This window comes from Gorilla gorilla, chromosome 1 (genome assembly GCF_029281585.2).
Source record: "Gorilla gorilla gorilla isolate KB3781 chromosome 1, NHGRI_mGorGor1-v2.1_pri, whole genome shotgun sequence".
NCBI lineage: Eukaryota > Metazoa > Chordata > Mammalia > Primates > Hominidae > Gorilla > Gorilla gorilla.
The window spans coordinates 54,155,309-54,175,494 of NC_073224.2; the positions used below are offsets into that span (position 1 = coordinate 54,155,309).

The following is a 20,186-nucleotide window of genomic DNA, read 5'->3' on the forward strand; positions in this document are numbered from 1 at the left end:
GGAATTGAACAATGAGAACACATGGACACAGGAAGGGGAACATCACACTCTGGGGCCTGTTGTGGGGTGGGGGGAGGGGGGAGGGTTAGCATTAGGAGATATACCTATTGTTAAATGACGAGTTAATGGGTGCAGCACACCAACATGGCACATGTATACACATGTAACTAACCTGCACGTTGTGCACATGTACCCTAAAATTTAAAGTATAATAAAAAAATAAGAAGTGTTGTCTGGGATGTAGAAAACTTGGAACCCTCATACATTGCTGGTGGGAACATAAATTGGTGCTGGCACCTTAAAATGTCAAACATAGTTATGACCCAGCAAGTCCATACCTACGTATATACCCAAGAGAAATGAAAACATATGTCCACGCAAAAACTTATACATGGATGTTCATAGCAGCATTATTCATAATATCCCACAAGTGGGATATTATTAGCTATATTTAGTTATAAAGTAGCCCAAAGTGGAAATAACCCAAATATTTATAAATTGATGAATGGATAAATATAAAATATGTTCTAGGCAAGGTGCGGTGCTCATGCCTGTAATGCCAACATTTTGGAGGCTGAAGTGGGAGGATTGCTTGAGGCCAGGAGCTCGAGACCAGCCTGGGCAATATAGGGAGACCCCATATCGACAAAAAATTAAAAAATTAGCTTGGTATGATGGCATGCATCTGTAATCCCAGCTACTCAGGAAGCTGAGGCGGGATGATCACTTGAGCCCTGGAGGTGGAGGCTGTAGTAAGTGGTTGCACCACTGCACTCCAGCTGGGTGACAGAGTGAGACCCTGTCTCAAAAAAAAAAAGTTTTCTATCTACACAATGGAATATTATGTGGCAATAAAAAGGGAATGAAATACTGATACATGCTACAACATAGATGAACCTTGAAAACATCATACTAAATGAAAGAAGCCAGTCACAAAGACCACATATTTTATAATTCCATTGATAGGAAATGTTTAGGATAGACAAATCTATAGAGTCAGAAAGTAGATTAGTGGTTGCTGGAGCTGGGAAGAGGATGGGAATGGAGAGTGACTGCTAATGGGACTGGGTTTCTTTTTGAGGTGGCAAAAATGTTCTAACTTAGGTTATGCTAATTGTTCCACGATTCTGTGAATACAGTAAAATGCACTGAACTGTATACTTTAATGGGTGACATATGTGAATTACATCTCAATAAAGCTGTTTTTTAAAAAAAAGGTCACAGAGCCCTGAACAGTGTGGTAGGAGTGAGGGGAGATGGACATGGCAGAAGGCCCTGGACACACATCTTTATCCCTTTGTGTGGCTACTTGCAGTTCCCGCCAAACCGGACCCATCTCTTTGTCCCCAGAGGCGAAGTCCAGTGGACCTTGGTTTTTCACTTCAAGACCAGTTTTGGGGTCAAGGCTATTTCAACATGGCAGGTAGTAAGAGTTTAATAAATGCTTGGTGAATGAACCTACATTGCATCAATGTACAGGTCACCAGAAGTACTTAAGGCTGGAGCAGTCTCCAGGGCTGGGCAGGGGATCTCAGCAGGTTTTTAAAGGAAGGGACAGAACTTAAGAGCTCCTAAAATGTTCCTTCAGAAGAACCCTGAGTCTAGAGGAGAGTTAACTCATACCTAACATGCAGTGAGAAAAGTCTCACATTTTTTCTTTAAATTCTTGTGCTGTATGCATCCTACTCTATATTTCCAGCTTGTTTTAATTTAAAAATACTGTAAATTGCCATTCAGTAAAACGGATGCCTCAGGGAGTTGTGCTGTTTATTCTTGCATCCTGGAATACCTGTGGGTGTATGCTGCTATGTTCCCTCAGAGGAGCTCAGTCAACAAATACCCGGAGTGCCCGCTGTGTGCTTGGCACAAGGGGTGCTGTTGCCAACACAGGATCTGCCCTCATGGGACTTTCAGTTGAGAAATAAGTGCGTAGCCCCGAGGAGCAGAAAGAGCTTGGTGGAGAGGACAGAATTATGGGGGGCAGAGTTTGGAAGCTCGTAAGAACATTGCCTTAAATGAAGACCAACATTTATGCTCAGTGTTTTACTAGCAAAAAGTTGAAAACTGCCTAAATGTCTAATAGTGGAATGGCTAAAAAAATTATGGTGTTACCAATGTAGTAGGATATTATGTAGCTATTTAATAATAAAAAACAATAAAGGAAAAGGCTTATGATGAAATTTTATGTAAAAAATCTTCAAAAAAAACTATATATAGTATGGTCTCAACATGTAAAACATACTCAGAAAAAATACCAGCATAGAATGCCCCAAATGCTAGTTGACTTTGGAGGGTAGAATTATGGGGGGATTTCTCTCTCTCTCCCCAAATTTTCTATAGTAAGTCTGGGTTATGTTATTAATAAACATAACATCTTTGATGCGGGAAGGCTAATCTACAGCTGCATGTGGGGGCAGGGCTAGAGATGAACCTGGAGTAGGGGCCACAGAGTAGACCGGGGAGGAAGGGCTAGAGATGGAGATGTGGGTGCCATCTTCCTACAGGAGAGGTCAAAACAAACCCTGAGTGGGCACTGAGGGAGCCCGTGAAGAAACCGCAGAGGGCTGAGGAGTCTCGAGGGGCAGGAGGAGGAATTGGAGTCAGGGATGAGGAGAGTCAAGTGTCATGGAGCTGGGCAGAGATTCTAGGCAGAGTAGTATCTAGAAATCCTTGGAAGTCAAGGAGAGAGGTTGAAAGAGGAGCCCTCAGTGTAAAACCTTGTCTCCTTCCTAGAGTGGTGAGGTTAGATTTCAATGAGATATAAGAGAGTGATTAGCTATACAGGCTCTGGAGTTGGGCAGACCAGTTCAAACCTCGGTTTCAGAACTTACAGCTAAGTGACCTTGGAAAAACTATCTAACCTCTCTGAACCTGTTTCCCCATCTGATAAATGGAACCAATAAAAACCATTAGGTTATTTTTTGGATTAGATGAATAATGCATGGAAAGTGTTTTGCACAGTGCTTGACACATATATGTACTACTATTTTTTTTAAGAGACAGAACCTTACTTAATCACCCATAGCTCATGTAACCTCAAACTCCTGGACTCAAGTGATCCTCTGTCACTTCAGCCCCCACTATGCCTAACTAAAAAAAAAAAATTTCTAAAGATAGGGTCTTGCTATGCTGCCCAGGCTGACTGTACTAATTGGATGATGTCTATTATTATTGGTTTACTACAGTTGTTAATATTACGCAAAATATCTTTGATCTATAAAGAGCTTCTCCTGGTCCTTTGGGCAGGGCTTTCTCAGGGGAAGACGACCTCTGGATGCTCACCCTGCCCTCTTCACCTCTCGTCCCCAGCTGTTCCCTCTGCCACCATGAGGAACATTTTCAAGAGGAACCAGGAGCCTATTGTGGCTCCTGCCACCACCACCGCCACGATGCCCATTGGACCCGTGGACAACTCCACTGAGAGTGGGGGTGCTGGGGAGAGCCAGGAGGACATGTTTGCCAAACTGAAGGAGAAGTTATTCAATGAGATAAACAAGATTCCCTGTGAGTGTCCCTGGTGGCTGAGAGGGTAGGGCAAGGCTAGAGTCTGGGAGAGGTGAAGAAGGGTGGGGATACCACTGGGATGGGATTGGCTGGGCTCTTTCCTAATGCTTAGATTTCAGGCTGGGTTTTTGGAGAGCCCCTGCACGAATCGGGGAGGGGGAAGTAGGGTCTGCCACTAATGTGGCAAACAAGGGGGTTTATGTGCGTTAACTTCTCAGGGGAAGAAAAGTTCTTATAACTTAAAAAACTGTCTAAAGATGAAACCAAAAGGCGATGAAAAATTATGAAACAGAAGTCACTATTCAAGTTTGCCAATAATACTTTGAAATTTATTTTGGAAGATAGAAAATAAAAGCCCTCTCTGCTTTTGAATTTCTGGCAGAGGCTCTATAGGAGACACCAGAGATGCAGATTAAGGGGGAGCAGCTACACTGGTGGGAGATGGTGCTTCAGAACCACAGAGAGCAGCCCAGGACCCATCCCCAGTTGGGTTTTGCAAAGCCCAGCAGTGGTCTAGGTCTAGACTCAAGGAGCTTGGCCTGCCTATCTGGCTATGCAACAGCCCTCTCAAGACTTGGCACAAGGGGCAGAGGCCAAAGAACTGATAAGCATCATCCCATCCTCTCTAGAGTGAGCCAGTCCTCCATAGATCACACTAGTAAAACTCAGTAGAGCTAAACTGATATTCTTCCATGCATACACCTGGTTGCTACCTCTCCGCTAGCAGGCTATACCAACAAGGACAGTAGGCAAAAAAAAAAAAAAAAAAAAAAAGCAAGGCATGAATGAAAAGGCATGCAAAGTATATGCACCTTACATACAAATCACTCATGGGTATGTGGCTTTTAAAATGTGGGGTGTGGGCATTGTGGGATGGCAGTCATATTCCTCACCCATTTTTGCCAATGCTACGGGGTCAGGGGCTGCAAGGCATGGCACTGCTGACCCCGGGATCTTCTCTGTGTGGGCAGTACCACCCTGGGCACTGATCGCCATTGCTGTGGTTGCTGGGCTCCTGCTTCTCACCTGCTGCTTCTGCATCTGCAAGAAGTGCTGCTGCAAGAAGAAGAAGAACAAGAAGGAGAAGGGCAAAGGCATGAAGAATGCCATGAACATGAAGGACATGAAAGGGGGTCAGGTAGGGCACATTGGTTGTGAGGGGGACTGGAAGGGGCTCAGCCCAGGCTTTCCTGATGCTGAAAGGGGAAACAAAGGCTCCTGGGCTTCCACAGCCAAACCTGCTCCCCTCCTTAAAACTTGGCTCTCTCAGTTACATCTCTAGTATAACACCGTCTACCTGGAGGCCCCTGGGAGGGGGGGCCTTATTCCTGTGTTAGCATGAACTCATCCCTGGAAAGACAGTGAAGGAGAACAACATATTGACTCCCCAATGAGGCTACTGGGACAAAATGTCGGAAAGAGACACCCCCCCACCAGCAAGACACCATCAGTTAACCCTGTGTTTTCCTGCCAGAGAGACTGAAGGACAATATCTCACGGGAGGCATCTAACTGGGCATGGGGCGGGAATCAAATGAGGCAGAAGAGTGACCCTGAGGCACCAAGACAGAGCCAAGTGGAATCCATCATTAATCATATCATAATTTATTTTTCCCTGTCTTTTGGTGTTGGTCAGCCTAGAAAGCTCCTTTTCTTCTTTTAAGTTTGCAGAGGCCTCTGTGTGCTTCCATTTCCCCCATGTTTGTTTGGGGGTGACTAGGAGGAATCTCTTGCTCAAGGAATCCATATGGAGGATGGAGGGAAGGGCTTGATCTCAGAAGCCAGGGATCTAAATGGCCTTTGAGTGCATGTGTGTGTGTATATGTCTGTGCACGTGCAGGTATGTGTATGTATGTTGGCCCAAAAGGAACCTGCAGTGTGTGCAAGTGTGAGAGTGTGTTGGGAGGGGTTCCAGGATGACTTGGGTGTAGCCCTTCCTGGTCTTGATGAGTGGCTGTGGTGACTTCAGGGGCTGGTTTGAGCTGCAGGATTTTCTCTTACATCACTTTCTTCTTTCTCTCTCCACCTCTGTGGGCTCACTCTGCTCCTGTCTGCCTGGACCATACTTCTGGTATGTCTTGCCCAGGATGCGTGGGGCCTGAGCTGGGGAAAGTGTTTGGGAGAGGGCTTACAAGGGAAGTAAATCCTACCCCCACACCAGCCCCTAGAAGCTATGGAGCACTTGGCACAGGGCCTGGTCCCATAGCACACTGTGTCTCAGAGGCAGGAGAGTGGTGCCCAAACCAGAGCCATGTCTCAAACACAGGGCTGGGGGTAGAGGAGCCACCTAGGGGTTCTGATGGGCCGTGAAGGAGGGTCCCATGGCAGGGCCACGTTCCCTCTTGTGTTCCCACCACACACAGCTCTGAGTCAGGGTCTACCACAGAGGGGCTGGTTTCCCGTCATCCTGTGCTAAGCCAGACTTCTCGGTCCTCCCCTTTTAACTTGTTCCCTCTCTCCCCCAGCTCCCACAGGATGACGACGACGCAGAGACAGGCCTGACTGAGGGGGAAGGTGAAGGGGAGGAGGAGAAAGAGCCAGAGAACCTGGGCAAACTGCAGTTTTCCCTGGACTATGATTTTCAGGCTAATCAGGTATGCAGGGCTGTGGCGGCAGAGTGGGGAATGGGGAGAGGCCTGGGAGTTGGGTGGAAGGGGGATAGAAACAGCTCCCTCAGAGATGTGTGGGCGCTACTCCTTTCCATAGAATGAGGCAGGCTGGAAACTGCAGGGCCTATAGCTCTGGACATTGATGCTGGCTTGGCCACCAGCCTGCTTTGGGGAAGGTTCCAAGTTGATTATGCTATTAACCTCCCCACCAACCTTGGGCAAGGCAATTTCCCTTTCTCAGGTTCCCTAAATGCCATTCAAATTCCTTGGGATGGAAATGGAGACCAATCTTCCTCTCTAGCACCAGCCTCCCGCCATTTCCCTGCTCCAACTGCCTCCTCTGGGACGGAATTGGTGGGTGCTGGGTCTGGGGCCAGTTGTGGTATTGGAGCAGTCCTGAGACTCAGGCCCCTTCTCCCCATCTCTCTCCACAGCTTACTGTGGGTGTTCTGCAGGCTGCTGAACTGCCTGCCCTGGACATGGGAGGCACCTCAGACCCTTATGTCAAGGTCTTCCTCCTTCCTGACAAGAAGAAGAAATATGAGACCAAAGTCCATCGGAAGACACTGAACCCTGCCTTCAATGAAACCTTCACCTTCAAGGTGCTGAGGGCTGGAAGGGTGACTCCAGCTCCCTGCCTGATCCCAATTCTCTGCTGAGTTCTACAGACCTTTCCTTGGTCCTTAGCCATGGCTCAGCCTGGAACAATGGCAGCCTGGACTGCAGGGCTCCCCTGGCCTCTACAGAGGATCGGGATCCCTCCCACCCCACCCTCACACTCTGCTCCCCAAAAGCCTTGGTCTTTGTCTGTCTCGGCACACTAACCTGGACTCTGTGGGCTGGAATGCAGGCCCCTGCCCATAGCACCCCTGGAGGTGCGTGAGTCGCTCTGGCCCCCTCTGATTCTGCTTGTGCCCTGCAGGTGCCATACCAGGAGCTTGGGGGCAAAACTCTGGTGATGGCCATCTATGACTTTGACCGCTTCTCCAAACATGACATCATTGGAGAGGTAAAGGTGCCTATGAACACAGTGGACCTCGGCCAGCCCATTGAGGAGTGGAGAGACCTGCAAGGGGGGGAAAAGGAGGAGGTAAGAGCAGAGATGAGGCCAGGTTGGGCGGAAAGACGAATGTACAGGTGGGCTTCCACCTCTTGGCATGATGGAAACAGGGTGGGCTTTGGAGGCAGACGACCTGTGTTAGGATCCCAGCTCCACACTGCCTGGCTGTGTGACCCTGGGCAAGTTGCTTACACTCTTTGGACTCGGGTTCCCTCCTTTAGTCTTTTTTTACAGATGAGGATTCATTACCTGCATAAAGCGCCTAGCGCAGCGACTGGTATTTGGTAGGTACCCAAATAAATAAAAACACCATTATTATTGTTACTCCTAAGCTTCTGCTATTACCTAAGGCCAGTGATTCATGCCTCTGTGCCTCAGTTCACCCACAAGAAAAGCTCATGTTTGTTCTAAAGGATACTCAGCAGAGGGACTTGTCCTCCCAGAACTGCTACAGCATCCATTCACTCACTAAATATTTGCTGAGCAATTGCTGTGTACCTAAAACTCCATTTTAGCCATTCTTCCTTCTGGGCATCAATCATTTCTTGGCCAGGGCCCTGCTACCTGGCACACTCTAGGCAGTGATGGAGGGCTGAGTAGAGAAGCTTAAGACATCCTTTTTTCCCTTTTGTCCCCTGTGCCTGGGAGGAACGCCAGCACACCTGAACCAGGACCTGTGTGATGTGGTCAGTCTTGCCCTGGGTGGCTTTGACTTTGAGCAGCTTTGACTCTGCAGTGTGGTGTTGGCCTTAGGAATTAGGAGCCCTGGGTCCTCAGCCTGCCTACAGTGCTAAATTGTTGTGTGACTTTGAGCAAACCATGGCCTCTGGGAACCTCAGTTTCTCATTGGTTACAAAGAATTCTTGTCTCGTTTACATGAAAGAGTTGCAGTGATAGTAACAAAAGGGATGCAAATTGCTCCGAAAACCACAAATCATACTACAAGTGGAATGGTCCACAAGGAGAGATCTTGGTGGGTGGGACTGTTCAGGGAAAGAAGGCTTCTGAGACATTCAGTCCCCCAGGGCCCTTGGTGGTGGACCCGTGGCTAACCCACCCGCTTCTCACACACCTTCCCACCTTACCAGGGCCTAGGGTGGGAGCCCAAACGTACTCCCAACCTCCCAGATCCCAGATCCACCCAGGGATCCCTCCCTCAGTCCTGCCACCGCAGCTGTCCTCTACCCCCCTCATCTGTCAGCATCCTCAGCCCACGGCTCCTGAGGTCCCAACCTGTCACTTTCAGGGACTTTGTTGCACTGCATCAGGGGGACCCAAGGTCAGATGCTGGAAGACCTTCTCGGCCATCACATATATGGGGACTGGTGATGAGGGAGGCAGGGACACATCACTGCCTTGCTAATTTTGGCAAGAAAGAGGTCAGCCATGAGAGAGGCACTAGGATGGGTGAGATGACCCAAGTCCTGCTCTTCCCCTGGACAGCCGGAGAAGCTGGGCGACATCTGCACCTCCCTGCGCTATGTGCCCACGGCTGGGAAGCTCACTGTCTGCATCCTGGAGGCTAAGAACCTCAAGAAGATGGACGTGGGTGGCCTTTCAGGTACGTGGAGAGCTTCTGGCTGCCATTGGGTGGCACCAGCGAGCCAGTCAGCACCAAGTCCCAGAGTTTGCACACTCCAGTGAAGAGGAACACTTTGCTGCCCTGGGACTGAGATGTCTCCTCGAGGAGCGGGGGAGCCTTAGCTTCCCAGGCCCTCCTTTTCTCCAAGGGCCCCTTGTCCCCATCAGAGCTGCCTTCCCAGCGCTCTCTGGCCATGCACTGTGGGCTACAGAGAAAAGGATCAGAGAAATTTCATCCCCAGATAAGTTTGTGACTTAGGATTTTACTTCTCCCAGGGAAATGAGCAGGGCTTAGCCCAAAGCATGACACCACAGTCGAGACATGTTTCCAGAAGAGGCTGTAGGCTCTGCTGGCTCTGCCCTGGAAAGGGGAGGGTGAGGCAAAGGAGTGGAAGATGCTCTGAATATCACATTTACCTGGCGGTGAATGGGGCTGGCCCATGGCACAGGGCTCTGGGGGATGAAGCCTGCCTCAGCTGCCTTCCCAGAGAATCAGCCCTGGGCATGGGCTCCAACCAGCGCGTTTCAGTGCCAGCCCGGCTCTGTCACTGACCCGCTGTGTGACCTCGGGCAGGTCATTTCCGTTCTTTGGCCTCAGTTTCTCGTCTGCAAGATTAGGAGGATCGGATTGGGATTATGACCCAGCAGACGTGTGTCCTGACTTCAGCACTCCCCACCCACTCCCCAGTACAGGATCACAGATGAATCCCCAGACTCTTTCTCACAAGGCCTTACTTAGACTCAGAAATGCCCTCCACCCAGTGCTTCAGGAAGCCACAACCAACTGGTCAGAGTTGGTCCTGGAGGTGAAGCCTTTTGCCACCTTTGAACTGGATGGAATGACTTGGGGCTTTCTGAGGGCCTGGTCTCAGCGGAGTGAAGACCCCATCTTGACCGATGCTCTGGGCAGGCCTTGGTACATTCGGCAGGAGGGCTGGGGACTAAGGGGAACCTCTCTGGGGTTGGGATTCTCCCTCCGCAGACCCCTACGTGAAGATCCACCTGATGCAGAATGGCAAGCGGCTCAAGAAGAAGAAGACAACCGTGAAGAAGAAGACCCTGAACCCATACTTCAACGAGTCCTTCAGCTTTGAGATCCCCTTTGAGCAGATTCAGGTGCTGGAGCCCTGGGTTCCTAGGCATGGAGCAGGGTTTGGGGCAAACATGTATGGGGAGGTTGAAGAGAGGGAACTCACCTAGAGACCATGGAACAGCCTTTCTTGGTGGGGGAAGGCTCGAGGTCTAATGGTGCCTGGGTGGGGCCTCCTTCCCAAGTGCTTCAGGGATCCCCCTTTTCTGAGGAGATAAACATGAACTAATTCAAAAAATTCTGCAAATCATTCGTTTAGGACTTGAAGGACCATGGTCATGCACACAGATGTATGGGGGTGTAGCAAAGGTGCCAGAGGGGTTGGGAGCTGGCTGAGAGGGTGGGAGTGGCCACTGCCACCTCCATCCTCTCCAGCCACATCCTGTCTTGGCCATCCCTGCCCCACTTCCACTGCTCTCTAGGTCTTTCCCATCTACTCCTCTGATCTGCTTCCTCTCCTCTCTCCCTCCACCCTTCCAGCCTTCTCTATTTTTCCTTCCTTCTCACCAGCAAGTTCTGTAAATGTTGGAGATCAGGTCTGGTTTTCACCATTTCCAGGTATGAGTGGGATCTGGACGTGGTAGGACAAGAGACCCACCCACCCATTTGGGCGGGAAGTCAGGCGCAGCTGGGGGCTTGCAGAGTGGTCGGTTATCATGGAGTCTTGGTCTCTCCTTCTTTGTAGTGAGCTGATCCCACCCCCTCTCCTCCCCTCAGGAGGGCTGGGGGCAAGGGTACAAGAGAATCTTCAGAGTTGGTTCTGTCATCTATGGAGATGTGTATGATGTTATTGATGGAATACTTCAAGGGAACATTGGGCAGCTCAGTGATAATGTTAATCCAAGAGAAGTCCTCATTACAGAGAATTTTAGATCTAGAGCATCCTGACCCAGGCATCTCAAATTCAACATGCCTAAAACCAATGTAATGTTCTTCCTACCTCTTCCCAGCCAAGCCTGTTTCATCTGAATTCTGTTTTCAATGAATGACCCCACAGTCCATCATTTACCCAGTGGCCCAAGTCAGAAACCTGGGCATCACCTTAGACTGACTATTTCCTTTTTCCTTTCTCATTTATCCAACATACTTTACTGAGTATTTCCTAAGTGGTAGGCTAGGGGATGAGGAAATAAGTGTGTAATCCACACACTCCTTGCTCTCAAGGACCTCACAGTGGGAGGGCACCAGTAAACAGTCTAGTAAAGCACAGTGAGACAACAGCTTCAATGTCCATGAAGCGGAGGACTGTAGTGAGGCTTCCCAGAGAGAGCTTGGTCCTGAAGGACAAATCTGAGTTGGCTGGAGTCACAGGGGAAAAAGGCATCGAGCATTCAGCAAATCCAGCTGATCATCAAGTCCTCTTGATTCTCTTCCTAAATACCTCTCCAACCTGGTTTTGACTTTCCATCCCCACTGTCCCTGCCTTGGTTCAGGTATTCTGGATCCATCCTCCCAGACCCTCCAGCATCCTCCAACGGGTCTCTTCCCTGCCATTAGGCCCACTCCTCCTCCAGTAAATCTTCCAACTCAATGCCAGGGCTCTCTCTCTCAAATGTCCACGACACTCCTTTTCTTAAAGTCGTCAGGAGTCCCCTACTGCTTGCCTGAAAGACAAAATGCAAACTCCTTGGCTGACCCCAACCTACTCTACCAGCCTCATTGCTTCTCACCCTATACCTCAATGACTGAACGTCTAATGTTTCTCAGATGCCAAATGCACTCTCAGGTCTCTATGCCTCTACCCAAGCAAATCTGTTTTCCTGGAATCCTCTTCCTTCTTTTCTCCTCCTAGAGAAATTCTCAGACTTCATGTCCCAGTCACCTCTTCTGTGAAGCCTTTTCTGATTGGCCCCAGGACTGTCACCTCCTCTAAGTTTCCACAGTACCTTGTGCCCATCTCTCTAGCATAACCTTTATCACTTCATGTTGTAAGTTTTCAGTTACATGTCTGCTGATCTCATTGAGGAAGTGAAATTCATCTTTTCACTTTTCCTTCCCTCTTCTCCCCCTCCAAGTGCTTAACAGGGTCTAGAGCACAGTACATCCTCAATAAATGCCCAGTGGTAGAAACAAAGGCTGCCAAAGGCGTGGCCTCTGCCTCCATGTCAATTCAGTCTTCACTGGAGCAGAGATGAAACCAAGGAGCCCCGGGAGGCCTTTCCTTCCCAATCATTGGGAGTAGAGGTTGATGGAGGATAAATTTGGTCATGGGATCCCACGTCTCTGTCTGCCAACTCCCTCCCTCCTTTGTTTTCCTTGCAGAAAGTCCAGGTAGTGGTCACCGTGCTGGACTATGACAAGCTGGGCAAGAACGAAGCCATAGGCAAGATCTTCGTGGGCAGCAATGCCACGGGCACAGAGCTGCGGCACTGGTCCGACATGCTGGCCAACCCCCGGAGGCCCATCGCCCAGTGGCACTCGCTCAAGCCTGAGGAGGAGGTGGATGCACTCCTGGGCAAGAACAAGTAGACAGCAGCGGCTGGGACCCCACACCTTTCACGGACACTGACAAGATCCAGAGCTATCAATACCTCAGTTATGCAACCTTAGAGGTTTTCTTTTTTCTTTCATTTGTTCGGTGGTTGTGTCCTTGTTTTTCCTTGTTTTTCTCTTTTTAAAGACCAACTTCCCTTTGATGGCTGTGTGAGGAGAGTCCCCTAAGAGGTGAAAGAGAAGCCTGGCTCTGTTCACGGTCCCAGGAGCTGCCCTTGCTGCATGCCCTGTCACAGTTCCCTTGACTCTTTCAAAGCTTCACATCTGCCTCACCCCAAGCGAGGCCCTCTACTGGCACAAACTTGCAGCAGTTCCTGTTTTTTGAGCCTTCTGGACCAACAAAATGGCAGCACATCCTGCTTCCTGACAGGGAAGGCATCACAGTGGCCAATGATCGTGTGTGTGTGTGTGTGTGTGTGTGTGTGTGTGTGTGTGTGTGTGTGTGTGTGTGTGTGTCTTTGAGCATCTCTCTTCATTCCTGGAGTGTGTGTGTGTGTGTGTGTGTGTGTGTGTGTGTGTCTTTGAGCATCTCTCCATTCCTGGAATGAGCCATGGACAGTAAAGTTGTGTGGGAAAAGAAGGCTCTTTGGGGACCCTGACATGAAGAAGTCCACTAAGTGGGAGATCTTCTCTCATCTATGGCAAAGTCTCAGGATCCTGTTCAGATACCGGGGCTTTCATACTCCTGTTGGTGGCTGTTTGGGAGGCAGCAAGATGTGAAGACTGGATGTATTCAGAACTAGGACCAAATGATGCCATCAAAGACTTCCTCCTGCCAGTCATGGTTTCCCCAGAAGTGTGGTTCCTGGGACATTCATGGATATGAGCTATTCACTAGTTGGGTCAGACTAACAGGGACTCTCAGTCCCAAAATCTCACTCTTATTGACAATAAATATCAAACTATGAAGAAACAGAAGTCCCATTACCAGAAAGACCAAAATTAAACTCCTGGATCTTCACCCCATCCAGGGGGAAACACAGATGCTTTCTCCCTTTCCAGAATATAAGCAGCCAAGTTCATTTGCATTTATTCCCCATTGTGCTTTTGCTTCTGTTTCTCTTTTAAGTGGAGCAACACTGTCTGAAGACACGTTATCTGTGCAGAGCCAGAGAACTTTAAAAGGAAAGTTTAAATGTTCTTAGTTCTCCTGAGGTCCAGGTAAGAAGTGGGTGGTAAGAAGAGGATGGGGGACAGATGGCTGAGATCCCTTGGGAGGAGATATAGGGGAGCACTGGAATTCCCCTGACTCCCACTCCTTGCTGCCTTGGCCCTCTGCCCTCCATGCTGGAGAGCTGATAGGTAGCTGGAGTGGCCCAGGGAGACCTATGGGGAGGACCCGTCCTACCATTAGGGGGCTTCTCTCTATGAATGCTAAGAAACAAAGGGCATCCATTCCAAATGAGTAGCAGAGGAGACCTTCTAGGGTTTCTACCCATGCTCAGTTGTATCCCATTCCCTGTTCACCTTTTGTCCCCAGCACTGATATAAAAGCCATATATATATGTTAGTCAGGTTTGCACTGAGTCTTCTTCCAAACCTTCAGCCTGGACAACAGAGTGAGGTCCCCTTGTGGCCAGAGGCCAACCCTCCTTGCCTGCCTTCCTTTGACCTCTCTTTTCCATCCATGAAGCCCTCAGGCCCTTGCCATTTTTTCATCACAGAAAACTCATGGCTTCTCCAGAAGCCTGAGTATCTCTCTTTCCCAGCACAAATGGCAGCATCTCTATCCTGCCCCATCTGGGCCACTTCAGCTTCCTGTAGACACCCAAGACAGATGGACAGTGTTGGAGGGAATCAGGCTTTGAGGATCCAGTGTGAAGAAGTTGCAGAGTGTCTTTTTATTTTATTTTAAAAAGGGGGAAGGGGCTTTTGGTTTTGCTTTGTTTTTTGGATGAAGGAGTGAGGGAAATGAGGGAATACCCCCACCAGAAACAGACTGGAAAGCCTGCCTGTCTCTTGGAGATCCTTCTTTGTCTTGTTAGTGGTACATGGGAAGTTATATTTTTACTGGTGTGTGTGTGTGTGTACTTAATGATGGGAAGGTAAGACTCTGATCAGGATTATGAACTGCGGTCCTTGGGACCAAAGGTGTGGTCATGGTAGAGAGTTGTAGGACAATAGGGTGTTTTCAGAATCTGGGTGGCCACAGAGTGGGATTTCCTGGTATGGACATCAGAAGTCACTGGACTCTTCTCCTATCCCCAGAGTTATGGAATTTTGGTGCTTTCTCAGGGTCTCTCCCCAGACTCATTCTTCTCACCCATATCCCACAGACTCATTCATGGAGACCCCCCTTGTCAATATCCCCTCTACCTTTACTCCTTTGCCTTTTCCCAATTCATCTTCTACCACCTGGATTCTTTTCCATTCATGAACTTCATTCAGCCCTTCCAAAGCCCAAGATTTGCATTCCCTTGACAGGGAGGAAAGGCAATGGTAGGAACCTCTGGTGGTCTGGGTGTCCATGTGCCTGGTGACCAGGGCTGGATTTTTATTACTCTGAGCCCACTGCTAGTGAGGAGCCTTGAGGGGTGGGGACAGGTTGCTGAGTGATTTTGAATGTTGACACCAATGTGGAGCCAGTGTGGGTGTGGGGAGCAGTGCCTTCCTCAGGTCCCAGCTGGTCCTGATGTGCCATGTAGCGGATGGCATCTGTCTTGGTCCATGGGCTTGGTGGGAACATGCTTCTGCTTGTGTGTTTTCCATACCTGAGGGCTGATGTAGCTCAAACCACAGGGCATCATGCCAAACACTCACTGCCGGGCAGGTTTATTTCTGGGGATGTCAGGGTACTGGGGTGTAGGCACTAAGCAGGATAGAGTTAGGGTGTCTGGCTAGTAAGGGGTTCTGGACGCCTCTGGGGCTGTGAGTTTTCATCTCAAAGTCTGTTCCAGAGAAAGGAAAGTAGTATAGAGGTGATTTTTAGAGAAGCTGAGACCATGAAAACAAGCCTAATCCCATCCAGAAACTGGGGTAAAGTCTGAAAGTTCGTTTTCTTCTTCCTCCCTGAATAATTGTTCCAGAAGGGATGCTAACTCTGCCAGAGCTACAGGCAGATTTTTGGGCTTTGGAAGTGGAAGCTGAGGCCTGGGGAAGGCTGGGTAAGGAATGCTGGGGCAATCTCAGACAGTAGGCAGGTGCTTGGCATGAATGAGAAGTGACTTTCCTGGAGTCCCTCAGCTAGAGGATGAGATAGCAGGGATTAGGCCACAGTCTCAGATCCTGATCTTTTTTCTTCCTAGGAAAGCATACATAACTTGTGTCTGCAGAATCAGTGTGGGATGATTTTGCTGGCCCAAGGCTTCAGCGAGAGGGAGAAGAGAGGTCACTACAGCCCTCCTGTGGGTAAAAGCAGCTCTCTTATAAACCTGCCTCCATGCAGTGGGGTGAGGGTAAGGGTGGGTGATAGCAAAGAGGTTGAGGAACCTCCTTGGGTATGGGGAGTGAGAGCTTCCATGTTCCCTTAATGTCCTAGGTTAATTCATAAGGCATCTGAGTCCTGGGTCTCACCCAGCCTCACAGAGAGAAAAACTGTCCCTGAGGGTGTCCCCTCCCACTCAAAGGTAGAAAGAGATTGAGCCAGGAACTGCCCTCATATCCTCTGCTCTGCCCCTTCCCTTCCCTTTCCTTTGCCCCTCCCACCTAAAGCTGTTTGGGGCCCTTTCTCAGAGCCCTGGGTGGTGGCAGGCAGGGAGGAGTCCCAAGATCCTGGTGGCCCTGAGCCCCATGCTATGGTTGCCAGATTTGGCAAATAAAAATACAGGATGCCCAGTTACATTTGAATTTCAGTTCAACAACAAACAATTTTTAAGTGTAAATATGTCCTAGGCAAATAGTTGGGACATATTATACTAAAAAATAATTTGTTGTTTATCTGAAATTCAAATGTAACTGGTCATCCTGCATTGTGTCTGGGAACCCTACCCTATGACTTTTCCCCCTCTCCCTTTGGTCCCAAGGGGCCAGGAACCCCAAGGATTTGACTTAACCAGTTTTTTGAACTGCAATATTGAGAAGGGGACACTGTGACTTGAAGACACATGAATTACTTTATTTTTTAAGCGACAACAAAATAACCTTCTGAAGCCATTTGAGCCTCATCTGCCCCCATCCGTGTATATTTAATTATATATAAAAGAAGATAATTACCTAGAAGCATATGAACAGAATCTTGTTTAATCAAGATGCATGTCTATAACTTTCTGTAAATAGCCGCATGGCAATGCTGAGAGTCCCCTTGATCCCCAACCTCAAACCCATTTTACAGAACTGGTTGAGGCTGCTCCTTTGATTTTATGTCATGTGAAGTCTTTGTTCCCCAGCCCCACCCCTGCCTCCTCCCATCGGGAAATCCCCCATGGGAGTCATCAGTGGGCGGGAGTCGGTGCCTGCTCCAGTCCAGCCCTGCCTTGGGAGATGCTGGAGGACCCTGTCGCCCTGAAGCCCTGTTTGCCGCACATCTGCCTGCAGAGCCAACCCTCAGGGCCCGGTGCAGTGTCCAGCCTGGTATCTGGCATCCCAGCAGCTTCCATGTTCTGTGTATGTGTGTGGTGTGCCCCTTCCTCCCACTGTTTGAATTCACTGAAAAGCCATAAAGGGGGCCTCCTGCTGGAGATTTGGCCTCCCTTGGCTCCTCCCAGGAGCCCCCATGTCTCTCCAACTGGCTCCCCACAGAACACTTCTGAAGGGCTCACCTGTTGTCACCCCCTCCTGCTCCCTCAGTCCCGTGTCATGAGAATGGACGGTGTCCAGGGCTTCCGGTGGGGTCTCAGGAGATGCCCATGCTGGCCCTGCCCGAGCTGGCTTCCTCGGCCTGGGTTCACAGTTCAGCTCCATCTCTACGCTGGGCGAGGAGCAGGCAGCAGTGGGACTCCATGGTTCTGCATACCTTTCCTGGGGTCCCTGTGGAGGCAACCAGGATTTTCAGGAGCAGCCAGTCAGCGGCTCAGCCAGGGATGACAGAACCATCCCTGCTTACTCACCTCTGTAGTGTGAGGGTCTGTGGGTGGTGATGGAGGAGGGACTCAGGGAGAGGCCGGTGAATACAGGGGCTCACGCTCTTCCCTCGTGCATCCTCCTGCAGTCTGACAGAAAGCAGCCCAACAGCGGGGCAACCTCAGGGCTACCAGCGATCCCCTGAGAGTGGGGTGGGCAGGTCCAGCTGTGAGAGAGGCTCAGGCAGAGCAGGTGTGGACTAAGCCCCCTGACCTTCACACCTGCTCCCCAGAGAAGCCCCAGCCAGTTGCACCAAGTAGCAGAGGTGAGTAGAGGGGCCTGGGGGCTTCCAAGGCCCCAGGTCATCCTGTTGAACTGAGAGGGACAGGTAGCCCCGCTGCCTGCGGCCTCTGGCCCCTTGGGCACCTGAGGGCAGTACTGCATGGGAAGAGCCCAGGATGCCTCAGGCCTGGCAACTGTGACAAGTATGAGGAAGGAGAGAGAGAACGGGAGGGGAATCAGGCAGGGCGCATTCGACGAGGCCAGAGGTGGTGGAGGCAGGCTTGCCCTGCGCAAACCACAACAGAAGTTGCACACAGAAGTCCCAGGGACCTTTGTGCTGGGACATGAAAGAGTGGGGAAGGTGGAGGGGACCATTTCAGAGCAGGCTGCAATCAGGTGCTTGGACCAGTGAAGACATGTCTTGCTTCCTCCAGCTCTCTCTGGGGCCCTCCCACTCTCCACACCCACAGCAGAGACAGAAATTGAGGCAAGAGTTGAGAGAGCATCTGTCTGGTGAGGTGATGGGAGCAGTGTGCATGGGGCACCAGGAGTTCCTCCATCCCACCTGCCTTAGCGATCAGGACTTTAGGGGGGCCTCTTCAAAGATGCTGACCCTTCTGCCCTGACTCCTGCCCATCTAAGGACTTGATTTGCTGCTTTCTGAAAACCCTGGGGCTGAAAACTTCAAAATCAGGGCCTGGCAGAGCCTAGCTTCGCCCAGGTCAGCCCACCAGGAGCCCTGCCTTCATCTCCATAGGAAGGACACATGTACAGCCCTTGCCCCTGGCCCTCTCATTCCCACCTCTGCTTGGCAATGCTCTCCATCTCCCTTATGTGGACTCTTGTTCTTGTCTGATCTCTTGTCAAATTGTTATTTTGTAATGAACTGCGTCTCCTTATTAAAGAAATGAGCTGAAAGAAACCTGGGGGTGGGGGGTGTCTCTGGTTGTTTTTGCTGCGCTGAGGTGGGGGTGAGGGAGTGGGAGCTGCCTGTGAGGGTCAGTATGGTGGGTGAGGGTGGTGAGATGGTCCTGAGGCTCTGGCTTCTAACCCAGAATCTCCCTTCAGGGAAGCACCAAAAGGGGCTGAGGTCCCCTCTCTCCTGGGGTTGGGGGAAGACCAGATTGGCACTCTGGTGGGTGCTGGGGCCCACACATCTCCTGAGAACACATGCCAGGCTGTGGAACTGTGGGGAGTGTGGTGGTGCCGGGGAACATTGTCTGGGAGGCTGGGCGGGGCGGGGTGGTGGTGGGGACTATATTCTTGAATTCCCTTGCCCTAGAGCTGGGCTTAGGGAACAGCCACAGTCTGAGCCCAATGACAAGAGGGAGGCTGGCCCTGGGAAGTGGGAATTTGAAAAGTAACAATTTCTACAAAGTCCTCAACTGACTCTTTGCAAATAACTTGAAATGTCTTTAACTTCTGAAGCAAAGATGTTAGGGACCAGGGATAGGGCTTCAGAATTTTTAGGGAAAGGGAGAGTGGGACAGCATTGCCCCCAAAGACCAGGGAAGAGTAAAACTCCTGCTTCGGTTCCCACTTCCACCTGTCTCCTCTCCTTGAGGACAGACCAGCAGCTACCATTTTGTCAGTTTACACCAGCACCTGTCCTCCAGGAACACCATTGGCTAGATGTGTGCTTGTCCATCAGGTCCAAAGGCATGGGGGCAGTGAATGCAAGCAGGGATGGGAGCTGCCCACCTGAGGGAGCATGAGCCCAGATCCTTTAACATCTATCCTGTCTTGCTGCTTCAGTCCCTGAGGCTGGGTAGGGTGAGGGGCATGAGCCTTTCAACGGACGGACTGGGATTTATCACCTGAGGGTCTCCTGGCTAAGAATGTGAGCTTTTTACTCTGCCAATAGGCTGTGGCCTTCTCCTTTCCCCCCAAGAGGGCTGGACCACGTGACGGCTAGGTGATACTGTCTCTGCAGACCTTACTACAACCAGTGGGGGTCAGAAAGAGAAATGACATTTGCAGTCTAGGAACCCTTTGCATCGGTCATGCTTCTTTGCCTCTGTTTTGTGCCCCAGGACAGGACTGAATTCTTCAACCATGACATCAAGTGTGCTTGTTCTGCTGCTGCTTGGGTTACAAACAGCTGGGTGACATCAGGGGAGAAGAATCTTCCCTCCCTGACCTCTCCCCAAGTCAGTGACCAGGGATTTCCGCTTGGCAGGAAACACAGGGCTGAGCAAAGCCAGAGGCAGGGCTTGCTGGATGGAGAAACCAGACCCAGATCCTGGCTGCCTGGGGTCAGACCTGGCCACCCACGTACAAACCCTGCCAGCGGGCCTGAACAGCTCTTCTCTGGGCATGGCTCCTTCATTTTGAGTTTAAGATTTAACCTTCAATAACCCCCAAGTTAACTACATTTGTAGTTTGGAACTACAGGATAGTTTTGGATCTCCTGAATTAAACAATGACCTCATGAAGAAGACTTATGGATATAGCAGATGACTAAGGGTGATGGCAGGAGACTTCCATGAGCCCAAGGACATCACCACCTCCCTAGACCTCAACTTTCCCATGTACTAGATTGTGCTAGTGTTCACTTGGATGACCTCAACACCTTTGTCACTTAAACCTGGTGTCTTCCAAGAAATAACCATATATACTCTTGGTTACTT

The 20,186-nt window shown here is 50.1% G+C and overlaps 1 protein-coding gene and 1 long non-coding RNA gene across 9 annotated transcripts in view; one reads left to right on the forward strand and one right to left on the reverse strand.

Moving 5' to 3' along the window:
• SYT2 (synaptotagmin 2) overlaps positions 1-18,478 on the forward strand; it is a 119,882-nt gene extending 101,404 nt beyond the window's left edge. For 5 of the 8 annotated variants that reach the window (XM_019028887.4, XM_055368344.2, XM_055368334.2 and 2 more), the window contains 8 exons: positions 3,310-3,504; positions 4,476-4,642; positions 5,969-6,097; positions 6,547-6,714; positions 7,035-7,202; positions 8,616-8,733; positions 9,736-9,869; positions 12,106-18,478. In XM_019028887.4, coding sequence (XP_018884432.3) covers positions 3,327-3,504; positions 4,476-4,642; positions 5,969-6,097; positions 6,547-6,714; positions 7,035-7,202; positions 8,616-8,733; positions 9,736-9,869; positions 12,106-12,312 — 1,269 coding nt within the window. In that variant the 5' untranslated portion in view covers positions 3,310-3,326 and the 3' untranslated portion in view covers positions 12,313-18,478. The remainder of the gene's footprint in view (positions 1-3,309; positions 3,505-4,475; positions 4,643-5,968; positions 6,098-6,546; positions 6,715-7,034; positions 7,203-8,615; positions 8,734-9,735; positions 9,870-12,105) is intronic. The other 3 variants (XM_004028171.5, XM_055368360.2, XM_055368363.2) reach the window with 1 other exon arrangement.
• Positions 3,812-5,984, reverse strand: LOC134759129 (uncharacterized). The gene is made up of 2 exons (XR_010135059.1): positions 5,505-5,984; positions 3,812-4,560 (listed from the first exon to the last, which is right to left on the reverse strand). It is a non-coding gene; the product is annotated as an uncharacterized lncRNA (long non-coding RNA).
• Positions 18,479-20,186: the final 1,708 nt, after the last annotated feature.